Source organism: Sorghum bicolor, chromosome 8, assembly GCF_000003195.3.
Source record: "Sorghum bicolor cultivar BTx623 chromosome 8, Sorghum_bicolor_NCBIv3, whole genome shotgun sequence".
Taxonomy (NCBI): domain Eukaryota; kingdom Viridiplantae; phylum Streptophyta; class Magnoliopsida; order Poales; family Poaceae; genus Sorghum; species Sorghum bicolor.
The window spans coordinates 5,670,484-5,686,857 of record NC_012877.2 but is presented as its reverse complement, the minus strand read 5'-3'; the positions used below and the strand labels follow the sequence as shown (position 1 = coordinate 5,686,857).

At 46.5% G+C, this 16,374-nt stretch overlaps 3 protein-coding genes across 8 annotated transcripts; all 3 read right to left on the bottom strand.

The window, feature by feature from the left end:
* Window positions 1,120–2,288, bottom strand: LOC110437490 (classical arabinogalactan protein 5-like). Its single transcript, XM_021465948.1, has 2 exons — window positions 2,066–2,288; window positions 1,120–1,262 (listed from the first exon to the last, which is right to left on the bottom strand). Exons 1-2 carry the CDS (start codon window positions 2,286–2,288, stop codon window positions 1,120–1,122), a joined length of 366 nt encoding a protein of 121 aa, XP_021321623.1.
* Window positions 3,579–5,674, bottom strand: LOC110437489 (myb-related protein 308-like). The gene is made up of 4 exons (XM_021465947.1): window positions 5,671–5,674; window positions 5,132–5,561; window positions 4,503–4,876; window positions 3,579–4,197 (listed from the first exon to the last, which is right to left on the bottom strand). The coding sequence occupies exons 1-4, from the start codon at window positions 5,672–5,674 to the stop codon at window positions 4,109–4,111; spliced, it is 897 nt and encodes a 298-aa protein (XP_021321622.1). The 3' UTR covers window positions 3,579–4,108.
* Window positions 6,507–15,389, bottom strand: LOC110437648. 6 transcript variants are annotated; one of them, XM_021466165.1, is made up of 13 exons: window positions 15,120–15,389; window positions 14,414–14,493; window positions 13,828–13,935; window positions 10,849–13,384; window positions 10,653–10,773; window positions 9,765–10,552; window positions 9,162–9,670; window positions 8,870–9,070; window positions 8,280–8,452; window positions 8,021–8,194; window positions 7,561–7,946; window positions 6,984–7,139; window positions 6,507–6,769 (listed from the first exon to the last, which is right to left on the bottom strand). In XM_021466165.1, exon 4 carries the CDS (start codon window positions 13,381–13,383, stop codon window positions 11,887–11,889), a length of 1,497 nt encoding a protein of 498 aa, XP_021321840.1. In that variant the 5' UTR covers window position 13,384; window positions 13,828–13,935; window positions 14,414–14,493; window positions 15,120–15,389; the 3' UTR covers window positions 6,507–6,769; window positions 6,984–7,139; window positions 7,561–7,946; window positions 8,021–8,194; window positions 8,280–8,452; window positions 8,870–9,070; window positions 9,162–9,670; window positions 9,765–10,552; window positions 10,653–10,773; window positions 10,849–11,886. The 6 variants fall into 6 exon arrangements, 5 of the variants coding, with proteins under 5 accessions (XP_021321840.1, XP_021321838.1, XP_021321841.1 ...); XM_021466163.1 differs by having other exon boundaries at window positions 9,765–10,773; XM_021466166.1 differs by having other exon boundaries at window positions 9,765–13,384; window positions 14,414–14,497.

Sequence of the window (16,374 nt, the reverse complement as noted above, 5' to 3'; positions counted from 1 at the left end):
GGTTGAGAGGAGGAGTACAACCTGTCTCAAGGATGCCGTCACCAATGTAGAATCGTCCATGCTTCTTACCTTGCCCAATCCTCATCACTAGCTCAGGATCAAGGCGCTTCTCAGTCCTCGGATCGTAGTCCGACCCATGGACTAACCTCGATGCCTCCGTGTACGAACTGAGACGGGTGTAGACGCTAGAGTTGGTGTACACCTCTGGGCCTGCATCAGGGTTGTACTCGATGTTGGACTTTGCCGGGCCCATGTGGGCCAGAGCATACGCCGTGAGTTGGCCAATTGGCTGGCCACCGTGCGCCGCCTCCTGCAATATAGACAACATGTGGTTTGCAATCATGCAGAATTGAGCGAGGCTAGATTAGACAAGTGGTTGAGACTTACATATGTCTTCTTGTATTTGCTGAGGCTTGCGCTACCCTGATAGTGAGGTACACCTGGCATCAGCATACGTTGCTCGCTTTTCTCTTGGTGCAAAGATCCTTCATCATGACTTCCCTTGTTCTTCTTTTTTTGTTCTCACAATGGCTGCAGGGACAGAACGTGTCTATCGCTCCCTTAGCTTCCTTAAATGCATGTTCCAAAAATTTCTCGGTCTTATCCATCCATTCACGGGTCATTTGAGTCTGACTTGGGCGTCCCGTGTACATCCACTCACGGTTATCCATCCTCTAGCATATACACATAATGGACTAATATAACCATCAATCGAATTTGCACGGCGTGTCTACTGTCTAATAGGTGAGGATAGGTTCTAATCCCACCCGCAGATGCGTAGATAAGGTTAGTTTTCATGCTCTACTCCAATCCAAGACGAAATTTTGGCAGCACCTCCCCGCTGCTCTTCCGATACACGTCCTACAAGGGAGAGTGTGTATCCGAAGAACAATAGGGAGGTGGTGCCAAAACTTCATCTTGGATCCGAGCAGAACATGAAAACTAACCCATCTACGCATCCGCAGGCTGTCCAAAAAACGTGGACAATCCAAAACAGATACGGTTACAGTTATGTAGAGATCCACATAGCTCAAACAGTATCTGTTTCGGACGGGAGACACCTAACTAGGCTATACCGATCTACGTACGACAGCGATAAGGAAGAGAGCTCAATTATACCTACGGTGGTGGTGGAGACAGGCTAGCGGTGCAGTGGCGAGTTGGTGCAGTGGCGTGGCGATGCAGTGCAGGCACGACCGCAACACCGACGAAGACGACCAGGGTCACTGAGGTGCTCTGGGTCCCTTCTGATAAGTGTTGCTCTATAAAAGAAGAAACATATCACTATTAATCAGAAAGGAAGGATGGTCAAACATGAATACTACTCAGGCTAGTATTAATTCACAGAAGCAAGAACAAAAGCTAAAGACCAATCACAAACATCAAGAGAACAAGCTGCTGTGATTGGCTCCACAACAAAAGCACGGCTAGAGAACAAAACTAGCCAAATCACCCAAGAAACAGTTCATCATCTGGACGAGCAGCTGGTCATTGGTCCTGGTTAGCAGTGCACATACACTGAACGTGAAATGTACATGCATCAATCATACAAGAGAAACAGTACCACACAAACTTCTGGTCCATGGGAATAATTTAAAGGCTGGGCATGTGCTCAAACCCAAAAATAGCATCTCAACTTTTGATCCAAACAAGACTTCTAAAGAGATTGCTCTCGTGTGCCCTGAAACCTAAAATAGCATCTCAACAGGTGATCATTTATTTTGAGACTACTTCAGTCTGTTAATTTTTATTCTAATGTATGTGTTGAGTATAGTATAAGCGACAATATAGTTCATGATTAGTATCTTTTAGAACGAACAAAATTTAAGATTAGCTTCGATTTACCCAGTTTAATAATTTACCCAAGTAGCCTTCAAACATTTCTCTGAGTGCAAAAAACAGCATCCAGACATCCTTTTGTATAGCAGTGTTCCACCATAAACAAGTGCAAAAAGGATGTAATTCAGCAATGACTGTGATGTAGGCGCATTGACACTTGAAAAAAGAAATCCTACCGGGAGAAGATTGTGCCGCAGTCGCACTTGTACTCCCTGGTGCCGCAGACCTTGTTCTTGGAGCGGCGTGCGGGGTCGCGGTCTGGGCGGCGCGCGTGCGGTCGAGGTCTGGCGGCGCGCGGAGTCGGGGTCCCCCGGGGCGGCGTGCGGTCGAGGTCTGGGGCACGCGGTCGAGGCCTGGGCGTCGCGGGGGTCGAGGTCCGGGCTGCGCGCGGGGTTGACGGCGCGCGGGGTCGAGGTGGGGGCAGGCGCGCGCGGGGGGTCGGGGTCCATGTCGGCGCGCGGGGTTTAGATGTCTAGGTTTTAGACATCCAACATCGCAAACTTATTTCAAACCTTCTCAATTTTTTATCATAACCTCTACATGCGATAACATGACGTCCAGACAAGTTTCTTTATTTTTGGACTTTTTTCGGATTTTATGTAATTTTAAAACGCTTTTTCCGTAAGTTGTATCTCATGTTACGACAACAAGATGTTTCACATTTGATTTGAGCTTCTGGATACGGTCTTAACATACACCAAATATCGTGAATATAATTTTTTGAATAAAAAAATTCCATTATTTAATGCACCTACAGTTCAAATTCGAAGTTTGCAAAAAAATCAATGAAACCAAAAAAAACTAATGAAATATACTAAAAAAAAGTTTAAATATCCTAAAATTTAAACAAGAAGTTTGAAATAATGTGGGAAGGCAAAAGAAAAAAATTTGGGCAAAAAAAACAAAAAACAAAAAAAACTTCCCCGAGTGTCTTTCTTGGCTCTCGGGGAAGGGCCTCTTCCCCGAGTGCAAATCTCACAGCTCTCGGGGAAACCACCAGTTTCCCCGAGTGCCTGTCTTTAGCACTCGGGGAAGAGGCCCTTCCCTGAGAGTTTTTTATGGCGCTCGGAGAAGAATTTTTTTTCATTTCAAGCTCCAACGGCGCCGTTTGCTTGGGACGTCAAGGAACACTTTTTTTCCCCGAGTGCTTGTCTTCCCCGAGTGTTGCGCTCGGGGAAGAAAACTTTTTCCGAGTGTCATTCTACCCCGAGTGCCAGGTAGGCTACGGCTCTCGGGGAAGCCTCTCTTCCCCGAGTGCAATTCTTCCCCGAGAGCAACACTCGGGGAAGACTGGGTTCCCCGAGTACTCGATTTTTGGCTCTCGGGGAAGCCTTTGACACTCGGGAAATTTCGATTCTCCCGTAGTGATGGATGGGTTTCCTTCTCTCTGACTTCCCCTGCATCTTCTCACACCACCATCACTGGCAAAAAGCCTTGCGGTAGGAAGCTTAAGCCTTTGTAGGTTTAGCTCATCTCTCACACCACCATCATAGAAGAGGGCCTAATTAATGTACACACTCTCTTAAATTATTCACTGCAGAAAGTCAATAAACCATCGACCAGGCATGAATTCTTTGCCCGGGACAATTAGGATCCAAGTGACCAAGTCCTAATCTGAATCATTATTTTTTGTACAATCGACCATTTCTAAACAAGGTAATCCAGAAGTACTACATGCATGCATGTACACCTATGTACTCATGTTCAACATGGTTTTGTATATAGTATATAAAATTTAAAACTCCTGCATATGATTATATATATGTTACGTCTTCATCTAGAAAAGAACATTTTCTTTGTTTCTTCTCGGGGTATTTGGTTATGTGGTAGGTAAGACAGCTGATGTATATAGCTACCATTAAAATTAAAGGTACAATCCATGGAAAAACTAGCAAGAATAGCCCCAAATATGTACTTGTGAATTAATGATTTGTGATTACGTGGGACTTGCTTGTAGGAGTTCTGTTGCTTTTCCCAAACACTGATCTAGAAGATGCCACAGAAGAGTCTGTGATTTCAGTAATGGACAAAAGAGTTTGACGTCAATGCAGAAGAAAAAAGCCAGCTAAATAAGGCTATTATACACAGATAGGACTAGACCAGGCTAGCAGAGCATCATCAGTTTGCATCAGAAGGGTAGGAAAGATCAAAGTAGCATATGTAGATTTTAGTGAAGAACATGCACAAGATGAACCAACAGCAAAAATATGTTTTCTCCTCAAAGTTTAAAGGAACTGGAGCAGAGATCGACTTGTTCACGATCATCAAATCATAAAGCTCTGCGGAAATCACTGATTTCAGCATCATGCATGTGCCCTAATAAACGACCGGCCGGTGAGTCGACCTTGACCTCGCTGCCTGCAAGGAAGAAAAAGAAAATAAGCTAATAACTATGTATCACTGCAGGTGCATCTCTCAGTGCCCTGCAAACCCAGGCGATTCAAGCACAAGCATATCGTTTTCCTCTCAAATGAGGAGCTTGTACCACTCTCTTTAGGCCTTGTTTGGATGTAGTCGGATTCACATCAATCCACATGTGTTGGGGTAGGTTGGAGTGGAACTTGAACTAAATTTCACTCCAATTCACTCCAATACATGTGGATTGAGGTGAATCTGACAACATCGAAACAAGGCAAGGCTTTAGGTGGAGTTTTTTTTACTACCGTTTGCATCCCCTAAGACCTCTCCGCTTGTTGCTTCTGCTTCTTGACGCGTCGGCGGCGGTGACGGCGAAGGCGGCTGCCTCGGCGGGCTTATGGATAGGTTCAGGTCGATGCCGCCGCCGTCGTACGGCGCAGATGCGCTGTCATCATCACCGCTGGTCTCCGGCGAGCAGCTGGACCGCGCTGATAGCAGGTGGTCCTGGTCCTGGCGGCGATGGCTGCTTGCCGCGGCAGCGGAGGTGGAGACACCGAGCGGTCTGTGCGTCTTGGGGTCGATGCCGCGGGCGATGAGGTTGCGCTTGATGTGCGTGTTCCAGTAGTTCTTGATCTCGTTGTCCGTTCGACCCGGCAGCCGGCCGGCGATCAGAGACCACCTGTTTCATACATGGTTTCACCGTAGAAATTAATGAAGTGAACAATCAAGAACATACTACATATATATATATATATATATATACATATATATATATATATATATATATATATATATATATATATATATATATATATATATATATATATATATATATGTCATGATCAGAGAATTGCTTCAACAACAATTTAATCTTTCTGATATATAATCTACTGTGACCGTCACTCACATCAGTAACATATGTATACGTACGTACTTGTTTCCGAGGAGCCCGTGGAACCTGATGATGAGTTCGTCTTCCTCGTGGGTGAAGTTGCCGCGCTTGAGGTCTGGGCGGAGGTAGTTGATCCACCGGAGGCGGCAGCTCTTGCCGCAGCGCAGCAGGCCGGCCGCCTTGGGGAGCGACCTCCAGCAGCCTTCGCCGTGGGCCTTGATGTAAGCGACGAGCCGCTGGTCCTCATCCTTGGTCCAGGCGCCCTTGTTCGTGTGCGCCTTCTCGCAGCACGGTGACCTCCCCTTGTCTGAATCTTCTTCGTCGTTTGATCGCAACACTGCAGGTACTTGTCTGGTGGTGACTATGTTTGTTGTGAGAGTAGAGTAGAGTGAGAGAGGACGGAGGTTTATATGAGGAGGAGAGAGAAAGAGGGCCCACTGACCCGGATCATCGATCGCCCCGTGACATTTGACTGAAGTAGGTGTATGACAGAGAGAGAAGGCGCACGCACAGCCCTAGCTAGAGATGAATTTGGTGGGTAGGTCAGTGACATTAGAAGAAGCTTGTTTTGCGGTAGGTACCCATAGTTGTTCTGGCGTCAAACATGCATGCATTGTTCCTATGGACAACAATAAAAAATCCTAGCTTTCAGAACTTTTCAGTGTTAGAGCAAGTTTAATAATACAGTCTACTTTGCTGATTGTAAGGTTTCCTACAGCCTTCTTTCAGTCCATCCATACAATAGTTAGTTATTCACTATTGCATATAAACTTACAGCCTGCTCCTCCTTTCTCTCCTCCACCTCACACTACTGGAACCAGTGGCTTTGCCGAGTGTAATAACGCTCGGCAAAGACCACTTTTCCTCTCGGCAAAGCCTTTGCCGAGTGTGGTGCTCGGCAAAATTTGCTCGGCAAAATCTTACTCGGCGAAGAAGGTTTGCCGAGTGCTTTTTTGAGGACACTCGGCAAAAATTACAGATTATTTTGCCGAGTGCTTCCCTCAACACTCGGCAAAGTTTTTCTGCCGTTACACTGTCTGCCGTCAACGTAAATTTTACCGAGTGCATGGATCAACACTCGGCAAATTTTTTTTTTATTTTTTCCCTGTAAATTTTGCCGAGTGCATGTCTGAACACTCGGCAAATTAATTTTTATTTTTTCCTTAATACTTTGCCGAGTGCTTCCTTTGCACTCGGCAAAGTTTTGACAGAGAATTCCAGAATGTATGTTGGTATAAACTTTGCCGAGTGTTGTAGTCATAGCACTCGGCAAAGTAATTTTGAATATTAAATCATGACAAAACTTTGCCGAGTGTCTTGGTCATGGTACTCGGCAAAGTCTCCCAAATTTGCTTTTTTGAATTCCATTGCAACAGAATATATCACCAGCATACATTATATATCACAAGCACTCACATATTTCATCAATCCATCGAAAATCCATTAATATTGAACATCACAAGTTCGATATTACAAGTCCCGCATAAATGCATCAAAGTTCAACATGGCTAGTGTGACCATCACAAATGCATCAAAGTTCAACATGACAAGTCTATTATTAAAAGGTCAACATAGCTACTGTGGCAAAGACTCAAAGGGTGGCCTCCCGGACGTCGGTGAAGGATTGACGGGATCAACCGCCGGTGATGTCTGATGAGCGTTTGAACACACCGATGGAGGCTGCACAAAATAGAGGAGATGGCATGTGTTAAACTCAATCAAAAATTGAAAATTTCGGCAGTACCTCCCCTGCACGGGGAGGTTTCCAACCTGCAAGAAAACAACGGCTCGAAGGCCGACAATACCAACGACACGATGGCCGAAAATCACAATGGCACGAAGGCCAGCTATCCCAACGGCACGAAGGCCAACATGATTCAACTTTCATACTCACAGGAGTGTAGTGTGCAACCGCCGGCATAGCTTGTCCTTGCCCGATGGTTTGAATGAGCTGGGTCACCTGAGCGGTCAGCTGCGCCACCTGAGTGGTCAGCTGTGCGTGCTGAGCGGTCAACTGCACGTGCGACTCCTTTGTTTGTAACAGCTCGGCCTGCACATGTGTTAGAGTGTACCAATTTGATTAATAGAGAAGAGTTATTAGCACAAGCATGACAATTTTAATAGAATCTGTACAGGTACATGTACTTCAGATGTTTTCCCCTCCATTCAGTTCTGCACTATTTCAGTACAATCAGTAATAGACAACCAGCAATAGAGTGTGATGTTGCAAAGGGTAGTAATTTTCTTTTATTGGTAGCATTCCTAAATTTCAGCTTATTTCATTAACCCACTGATTCACTCCTTGGTTTTTTCCTTGGCTTTCAATTGAATATATTTCTAAATCTAGGAGAAAGCTAGCTGCACATCAATACATTGTTCAGTTTGAGTGTGATGAAGTTCCTGGACCTCTGAATTGTCTCTATGATAAATGTGTGTAAAGTTCAATGTACTACGAGTGAGACCGGAATTACCGTAAGTTCGTCGACCCAAGACAGTGTTGCAGTTGGTCGTGCACGTATGGGAAGGCTACTGCTGGTGCTCCGTGCCCGTCGGAGAGAGAAGGTGCAGAGGCGGAGAACTGAGCGCCGTCTGCAATCCACAACCGCCCATGCTGCCTGCCTTGCCCACGCCTCACGATCACCTCTGTCTCAAGGGGATGAGTGCGCAGATCAACGTCTGGGCCACGCAGCGCCCTCACCGACTCCGTGTACTCCATGACTTTAGCGTGGATGGTCGGGTCGGAGTAAGCCTGGGCAGGGGCATCCGGGTAGAAGGTGACACCGGATTTCACTGAGCCCATGTGGGACACAGCCCATGCCCCAAACTCCGACACCGGCACGTCTGGCTGTGCGGCCTCCTGCGAGAAAGACGGCAACATGATTAGAAATCGGGCAGAAATGAGCATTAGAATAGATAAATGACATCACGTACAAGTGCTCGCTTGAAATTGGGGAGGTTGCGGCTGCCTTGGTGGTGAGTTGGACCAGCCCTCAGTGCCCGCTTCCGCTTGCCGAGCTCTTGCTTTTCGATGTGCGCCGGGTCTAGGAACCTGTCCACGATCCTCGCCCATGCCGATCTATACGACATGCACCAGCTGGGCGGCACCTACACATCATCAATTGTTTGACATAGAAGAAAGATCAATTCTGGACCTGCAAACTCCCAAAATGAATCAATTTTATTCAAGTACCTGAAGGTACTGCTCCCGGGTCAGCTTCACGGCTCTTTCTCGATGGACCTGTAGTAGTCGACGTGGGCTTGGAGTTTTGCCTCGTGAATCATGTCACCGACGTACTTTTGACACGCTCTGTGTGCTGTCTGATCTGTCAGGTTCTCTCGACCTGGTTCGGCCTTGAAGTAACTCTGTGTGCACAGTGGCGGAGGCAGCAATAAATTTCAGATGTGGCGGGTTTATAAAGGTCAATTGGTCAAACATGTATAATATAACTAACAACTATTTTCATAAAAAAACTAACGAATATGCAAAGATGTACCAGAACATTATCTATCTATATATATACAGAAATCCAAAAGTAAAGCATTGGTACTAAAAATACCTCACTAAATAAACATTCTTGGAATAAATACATACTTATAATAATGCTTTATTTGAGTACAGACCTAGGCAAAGACATTTTTATATTTTTATTTTAAAATTCTTCCTTAATTTCAGTAAGATCAAGTCCCTTGAATAAGCCGCGCTCAATGTTGCACACCATCAGGTCATTATGCCAAGCATCAGGTGCTAAACTGCTGATGCTTTGATTGTGAGACACTTACCCAAAAGTCCGCCAAAACCCGCTCCTCTTGTTGGACTTCTCGTCATCCTCGCCGAGTGCGTACCTACCCCACGTCCAGGCCGGCTCCCACCTCCCATCTCCCAAGTCCACAAGGCCGGGGAAGTGTTTCCTACACAGACATCCCAGGATGGTAGCAGGGGTGCGTGGGGGATCAAGAGCACCCTCCAGAACTAGCCAGCCCCTGCAAAAGTGATTCAGGAAAAATATCAATTTATCTTTGGATTTTCAACGTATCATATGAAGTACTAGTGATAACATCTATAGTTACTTACCTTCTTCCCGCTGGACGTATCAGTGGGCGTCGTTCATGACGCGGAACACTAGGAAGCCTTGTGGCACCACGCAGGTAAGGAGTCGAGTGAGCAGAACTGTCCTCCGTCTGCTGAGTCCCCTCATCCGTCTGCTGAGTCACGAGATTGTCTGGGGTCGTTACCATGGCCACCTCATGGTCCTCTGGGGTAGGAGTCGGGTCCTCCGGGTGGTCGTGAGCTGGGGTAGGAGGCCGGTCCTCCGACTGGTCGTGAGCTGGGGTAGGAGGCCGGTCCTCCAACTGGTCGTGAGCTGGCGTAGGAGGTCGGCCCCGCCTGGGGCAACCCCGGGGCCTCCCCGTCCCCATCAGCGTCGTCAGCGTCCTCGTCCTGGGGAGACCCGGGCCACGACTCAGGCCTGCTCTCGCCGCTAGAGCAGAAGCCGTCTCCTCGACTCCAGCGGGGCATAGCCTCCGGTACACTGAGGCTACATGCCTCGGTGAACGGTTGGCCACCATCTTTGTTTCTGTCACCTGCAATTTACAAAGAATAAACAACAAGCGTTAGTATTACAAATAGTTGAAAATGAATGAACATAACAAATTTTAATAATTAACATAGTATTACATGATTTAGGAATAATCTTCCCCTAGGTCATAGGTCTCGTCATCACTGTCAAAGTTGTCCAAATGGGCAACACTATCTGAAGGTTCTGTGTTTTCTTCATTGTCTCTGCCTAAATGGAATCGCTCAAGCATTTCAATGTCCTTAAGATCCACCACTACATCTCTAGGGTCATCATCATCCACCATTTCATTGTCTACTTCCATTTCGGTTATCTCGGGTAAGACTATCTCAAACCTCCCTTCTAGGCCATCTGCTTGATAGAACTCTCCATCATATGTATTTGTGTCAAAGGTGTAATCTTCATCGTTCGGAAGAGGTAGTTTACCATGCGAAGATACCTGGTGCACAATAGACCAACCCTTAAGATGGTCTTTGCATGTGCACGCGTACGGTGTATGATACACCTGCACGGCCTGTTGAGCCACAATATAGACATCTTTTCCTGTATAGACAGAATCATGTCTAATCTCGACTAGCCCAAGATGAGGGGTCCGTCTAGTTTGTCCAGGATCAAACCAGTGGCACTTGAATATGACAGGAGTAAGAGGTACCCGGCCGTCATATAAAAGTTCATAGATCTCCTCAATTACCCCGTAGTATTCGATGCCATCAGTGCCCAGTGTAAAAACTTGGCTGTTCGTGGTTTTCCGATTGGGTCGAGTCTGCTCGTGTCTTGATGTGTGGAAGCGATATCCGTTCACGTCATAACCGGTATATGACTTCACCCTAGGCTCGAAGCCGTTTGCAACCTGTCTCAACTCGTCACTCATGGACGCATAGGTCTGCGCCTGCAAGTTCAAGCATGATACATCATTATACTACTGGATCTTGCGATGTACTAGGGAACATCGAGTTATCGACAAAAGTACGAGCTAAATTGGAAAGTACCTTTTGTTTGAACCAAGAAATGAAATCAGGCCTCCCAGCTCCCGCACCCTCCGAAAGAAGGGCATCATGCTCATGCGGGCTAGGATCAATTGATTGACGCCACTCTTGACAAACAAATTCCCTGTACCAAAGAGAATCAATGGGGATCGATACATAGTAGAGTCATCGTATTGAAACAAGCTCGTTGAGAACTTACTGTATGAATGGAGCAACCTCAGGCAGGTTGGTGAACACATATAGCGTGATCCTGCGCCACTCTTCTGCATCCAATCTCTTGGGGGTCGATCCACTTGCGCAACCTAGTTCACCTTTGAAAAGGCTGAGGGTGGATTCATTTTCGCCAGCATTGTAACGAGGGGGTGGATTATGCCTGCTAGGAAGGTTAGGCTTGTAGTAGGATGTTGTGAAGTTTGCTACCAACTCCCGAATGCTTGCCTCTGTAATGGCAGCCTCAATTCTGGCTTTATTTGTACATTTCTTGCAAAGAGTCTTTAGACATCGCTCGATTGGGTAGCACCAACGGGCCTGCACTGGCCCCCCCCCAACCGTGCCTCGTTCGGGAGGTGCACAATCAGATGCTGCATCGGCAAGAAGAAGCTAGGTGGAAAGATCTTCTCCATCTCACAGACCAACTCAGGTGCCATTGTTTCTAATTCTGTAATGACGGCCAGAGATAGCTCCTTGGCACAAAGCTGGCGGAAGAAGTAGCTTAGCTTTGCCAGCATTAGCCAGACATGCTTAGGGACATAGCCTCGAACCATCGACGGAAGTATTCGCTCAATCCATATGTGGTAGTCATGACTCTTCATCCCGTCGACTCGCAGAGTGGCTAAGTTGACTCCCTTGCTTAGATTGGTTGCATACCCATCAGGGTACATTAAATTCTTGATCCATCGAAGCACTTCCCTCCTATGCTCGATTTTCAAGATGTAGGGGGCCTTAGGCCTTCTCCACTGCCTTCCTGTCGCACTTTCTGCATCTCTAGGTTTGGCCTATCACACAACGTCGCAAGGTCCACTCTAGCCTTAGGGTTGTCCTTAGACTTGTCGGTGTCCATGAGTGTTGCCCAACGTGCCTCGGCGATATTCTTTTTGGTGTGCATGACATCAATGTTATGTGGTAGTAGGAGGTCATCAAAATAGGGGAGCCTCGTCAACCCGGACTTATGAGTCCACATATGTTGCTCACCATATCCCACATACTTACCATCCGGCCCAGGCACGAGAGCATCTATCTAAGCACGAACCTCGGCCCCCGTCCTCAAGTGTGGTATAGGGTCTGTCACTTTGACACCTTTCGTGAAATTCTTGATGTCTTTTCTGAATGCATGGTCAAGAGGGAGGAATTTACGATGTTTGTCAAACGATGAATACTTGCCACCCTTCTTCAACCATATGAACCTCACAGCGTCCTTGCATATTGGGCATGGGAACTTCCCCTGAACACACCAAGCGCACATTAACGCGTACGCCAGGAAGTCGTGCAGGGAGTAGTGGTACCAGACGTGCATTTTGAAGCCTGTCTTCGTAGCTCGGTCGTATGTCCACACCCCTTCATCCCAAGCATGGATCAACTCATCTATCACAGGCCCCATGAAGACACCCATATGACTCCCCGGGTGTCCAGGAATTATCAACGATAGGAACATGGTATGCCGTTGAAAGGAGACACCGGGGGGGAGATTGAGGGGGATGACGAACACGGGCCAACATGTGTATGGTGCAGCCATCATACCATATGGATTGAACCCATCTGTTGCCAGGGCGACATGTACATTACGAGCCTCCTCTGCTTTGAGAGGATGCCGAGCATTGAAGTGCTTCCATGCTTCAGCATCGGATGGATGTACCATCTTCCCAGGGTTGTACCTTTTGCCGTTTTTGTGCCATGTCATTTGTTTCGCGGATTCTTCAGTCATGAATAGCCGTTGGAGCCTTGGCAGGAACGGAAGGTGTCGTAGGACTCTCATGGGGATCGTAAGCTGCCTCTTCTGGCCATCGCCTGAGTCTACCTCCACGTATCTGGAGGATTTACACTTTGGGCAGTACTTGGCATCACTGTGTTCTTTCCTAAATAAGACGCACCCATTCGGATAGGCATGTATCTTGTCATACGGCATCTTAAGTGCACGAAGGAGCTTCTCTGACTCGTACAAGTTCTTTGGCATAATGTGTGTCATCGGTAGCATGCCTCCCCACACGGCCACCATCTTGTCAAAGCCTTCTCGACTTAGGTTTAACTCGGCCTTCAACCCCATCACGCGACCAATGGCATCTAGCTGAGAAACATTAGTATGATCGTGAAGGGGTCTCTGTGCCGAGTCCAACATTCGGTAGAAGTCATCTGCGGCAGCCTCCACCTCCTCCTTATCACGTCCTTCAGCGAACTGAGCTTGGTGAATGTCATCTAGCATGTCTGGTACCCCCGCATCATCAGCAAAAGCCTCGAGTCGAGGTCTCACCACCTCCTCTCTGATACGATCAGCTTCACCATGGTGGATCCACCGGTGGTAGCTTGGAGTAAATCCAAACTTCACAATATGTTTACCCATGGTTGTCCTATCTTTCCTTCTTCTATTGTCACAACTACTGCAAGGACAAACAACTAGAGAATGGTCGTGTGCACTCTTGCCAAATGCTTGATTCAAGAAACCTTCGACCTTGTGTATAAACAGCAAGTCGAAATCCTTCGCATCTCTCCGGAGCGTGTACATCCACTCACGGTCCTCCATCCTTTAACAGAAGCATCAGCACACATCTATGACCATCAATTGCATCTATGTGGTGTCCCTACTCTCTAATAGGTGAGGATAGGTCCATCCACCCGCGGATGCGTAGATGAGTTAGTTTCCATGGCCCGCTCCTATCCGAGATAGAATTTCGGCAGCACCTCCCCGTTGTTGTTCCGATACACGTCCTGCAAGGGAGAGTGTGTATCCGTACAACAACAAGGGGGGTGATGCCGAAATCCTATCTCGGAACGGAGCAGACCATGGAAACTTACTTAACTACGCATCCACGGACTGTCCAAAAAACATGGACAATCCGAAACAGATACGGTCACAGATATGCAAATATTTGCATACCACCAACCGTATCTCTTTTGGACGGGAGACGCCTAACTGGGTGACACCGAACTACGACGACAGACATAGGGAAAAAGAGGAGATTTATACCTAGGGTGTCGGTGGAGTAATGCTAGCGGAGCAGACGCGGTCCAGGCACACCCACAACGCCGACGAAGACAATCCGGGTACTCCGAGACCCCTTAGACGGCCTCTTCTCTGCAAAAAGAAGAAACACAATACTATAAGTTGTAAATTTCTGCAGAACCTCCCACTAAGGAGTATAGAACAGAAAGTTAGATGCATTAGTTAAGGCACAATTATTCAACTTGAACTGTAATGAGCTGATCTGACATAGTTAAGGCACAATTATTCAACTTTAAAGTATATACAGGTTTTTGGCTAATTCCCTCCAAGTAATCTCAATAGCTCACAAAGTTTTTGGCTATCAGTATATACAGGTCTAGTAGCATATACAGAGGTGGGAAGTACACTCTGGCATGCAGAAAGCAGCAAACCAGGAACAGATCTGTATACTCTTTTGTTCTAAGACAATGCAACTTTGAGTGAAAAAGAAAGGCAAATGATGTTCACGTGTCATGATAACTAATGGCATTGCCAGCAAATGTTTGACATTGTAGTGCCTTGCAAACTTAGTGCAGAAAGAATATATACTCGAATAAACAGAAAGAATTACCTTTCCCTTAAATGACTTTGCTGCTTCCTTAAAGATGGGCAGAAATTTGAGGACTCGCTTGCAACAGCAAATAGTAAAATCTGACTTGCAAAACAAAGACAACATATCAGTGAAGGAACAGAATATGGACAAAACATTTTATTTGAGCTATTTTCCTTATTTAAAAGGAAAATTCTGAAGCTTAGCTTTTCCAAATTAAAGCATCCTTCATTTGCCATATTTTATTTGAGCTGAACAGAACACTCTACTGTACTGTATAGAACAATTAATCAGGCATGGCACAATAATGCTATAGAACAATAATGCTTCTATGACCGATTAACAATGCAGCTCAAGCTCTCCCTGCACTAAGACACAAGCAAACATATACAGAGCCTGAATTTATCCCACCAGCGCCACAACATCAAACAATTTCGGTCTCCTTGGGACACTACGATCTCAAAGCCTGAATTTACCCCACCAGCAGCTAGCACACACTGCACACAGGCTCATTACAGATTAGTTTACATACTACTGTGTCTCAAATTAAATAAGCTTTACCAGGTCTTTTGTTAATCAATCACCACCACACCAGCTACGCTGACCCTCTCTCTATATACCATCTATCAGTCACGGCACTGGAGAGCAGCACCCGTAGAGACCAAATGGTCACCTGCACCTACGAGCATATACTGGGGAGGGGAAGCAAGTATGACTCAGATCTTACCCGAACACTCGCAGAACTGGAAGAGTAGGCCGGGGTGGACGCTGGCCGGGGCAGGCGCTGCCGTAGCGGGGCCGGTGCCGGCGCGGTCGTGGCAGCGCGGCCGGGCGCCCCCCGGGGGCGCGGCGAGTTCGGCCGGCGCGGGGAGGGGCGTGCAGGCCGAGCTGCGGGACCGTCAGGGAGGGGCGGCGCTGGGCGCGTGCCGGAGCAGCGAGGCATAGGAAGACGACGGCGGCGCTGGGAGGGCGCGGCGCTACGCGAGGACAGGGGCACGGCTCTACGCGAAGACCGCCCGGGACTTAGAGGATTCAGGGACTTAGGGTTCCAGTTGGGCCGATTGGGCCGACTTTTTTTTCTAATTTAGGTGATTGGGTCGGCCTTCGCCAAAAAAAAGTCCAGCTGTTGCCGATCCACGCTTCTTTGCCGAGCGCCCCAAGATGCGCACACGGCATATCAAACTTTGCCAAGTGCCCTAAAAAGGCACTCGGCAAAGTTTTTTTTTATTTTTTTTATTTTTGATCCTAGTTTTTTTATGTGGCATACATACATTATTTCAAACCTAGTTTTAATGTTTGGGGAAATTTTGAATTACTTTGATATATTTCCTTAGTTTATTTCGTTTCTTCGAATTTTTTTAATATTTCAAACTTGAACTGCAGGTACAAGGAATAATGCAATTTAGTTCTTCGAAAAATGTTATTCATGTTATTTGATGTATGTTGAGTCCCTATCCATGAACTCGCATTACATTTCGAGCATCTTTTTTCACGTAACATGACGAGGAACTTGGCCGAAAAGTGATTCTAAATTATATGAAATCCAAACGAAGTCCGAAAATAACGAAACTTGCGGAGGCATCATGTTACCGTATGTGTAGGCTATGGTAAAAATTGAAAAGATTTTGAGGAATTTGTGACGTCGGTTGCCTAAAACCTAGACATATCCACATGTGATAACAAGTTATCATGTGCGCACATGTGTGGGTTTTAGGCATCATGAGTCGCAAATTACTCCAAATCATCCAATTTTTTTACCACAGGATCAGCATGTGATTACAAGACTTCTCGACAAGTTTCGTAAATTTCGGACTTTGTTTCCTTTTTATATAATTTAAATTCACTTTTTCTATAACTAACACAACATACTACGTCATCCAGATGCTTGAGATTTCATGTGACTCCGTGCATATGGCCTCATCAAACTATACGTGTCACGAATATCATATTTTGGAGGACAAAATTCTATTATAACATAGACG

Excerpts from the sequence above, each read along its gene's own strand:
- LOC110437648 (XM_021466166.1), bottom strand. The coding sequence starts at position 13,383 with ATGGAGGACCGTGAGTGGATGTACACGCTCCGGAGAGATGCGAAGGAT.
- LOC110437490 (XM_021465948.1), bottom strand. The coding sequence starts at position 2,288 with ATGGACCCCGACCCCCCGCGCGCGCCTGCCCCCACCTCGACCCCGCGC. Across the intron at positions 1,263-2,065 it reads CACGCCGCTCCAAGAACAAG|AGCAACACTTATCAGAAGGG; the intron begins GTCTGCGGCACC and ends CTTCTTTTATAG.
- LOC110437489 (XM_021465947.1), bottom strand. Across the intron at positions 4,877-5,131 it reads CACGGGCTCCTCGGAAACAA|GTGGTCTCTGATCGCCGGCC; the intron begins GTACGTACGTAT and ends TGTATGAAACAG. Across the intron at positions 4,198-4,502 it reads GGTCTTAGGGGATGCAAACG|GCAGCGAGGTCAAGGTCGAC; the intron begins GTAGTAAAAAAA and ends TCTTCCTTGCAG.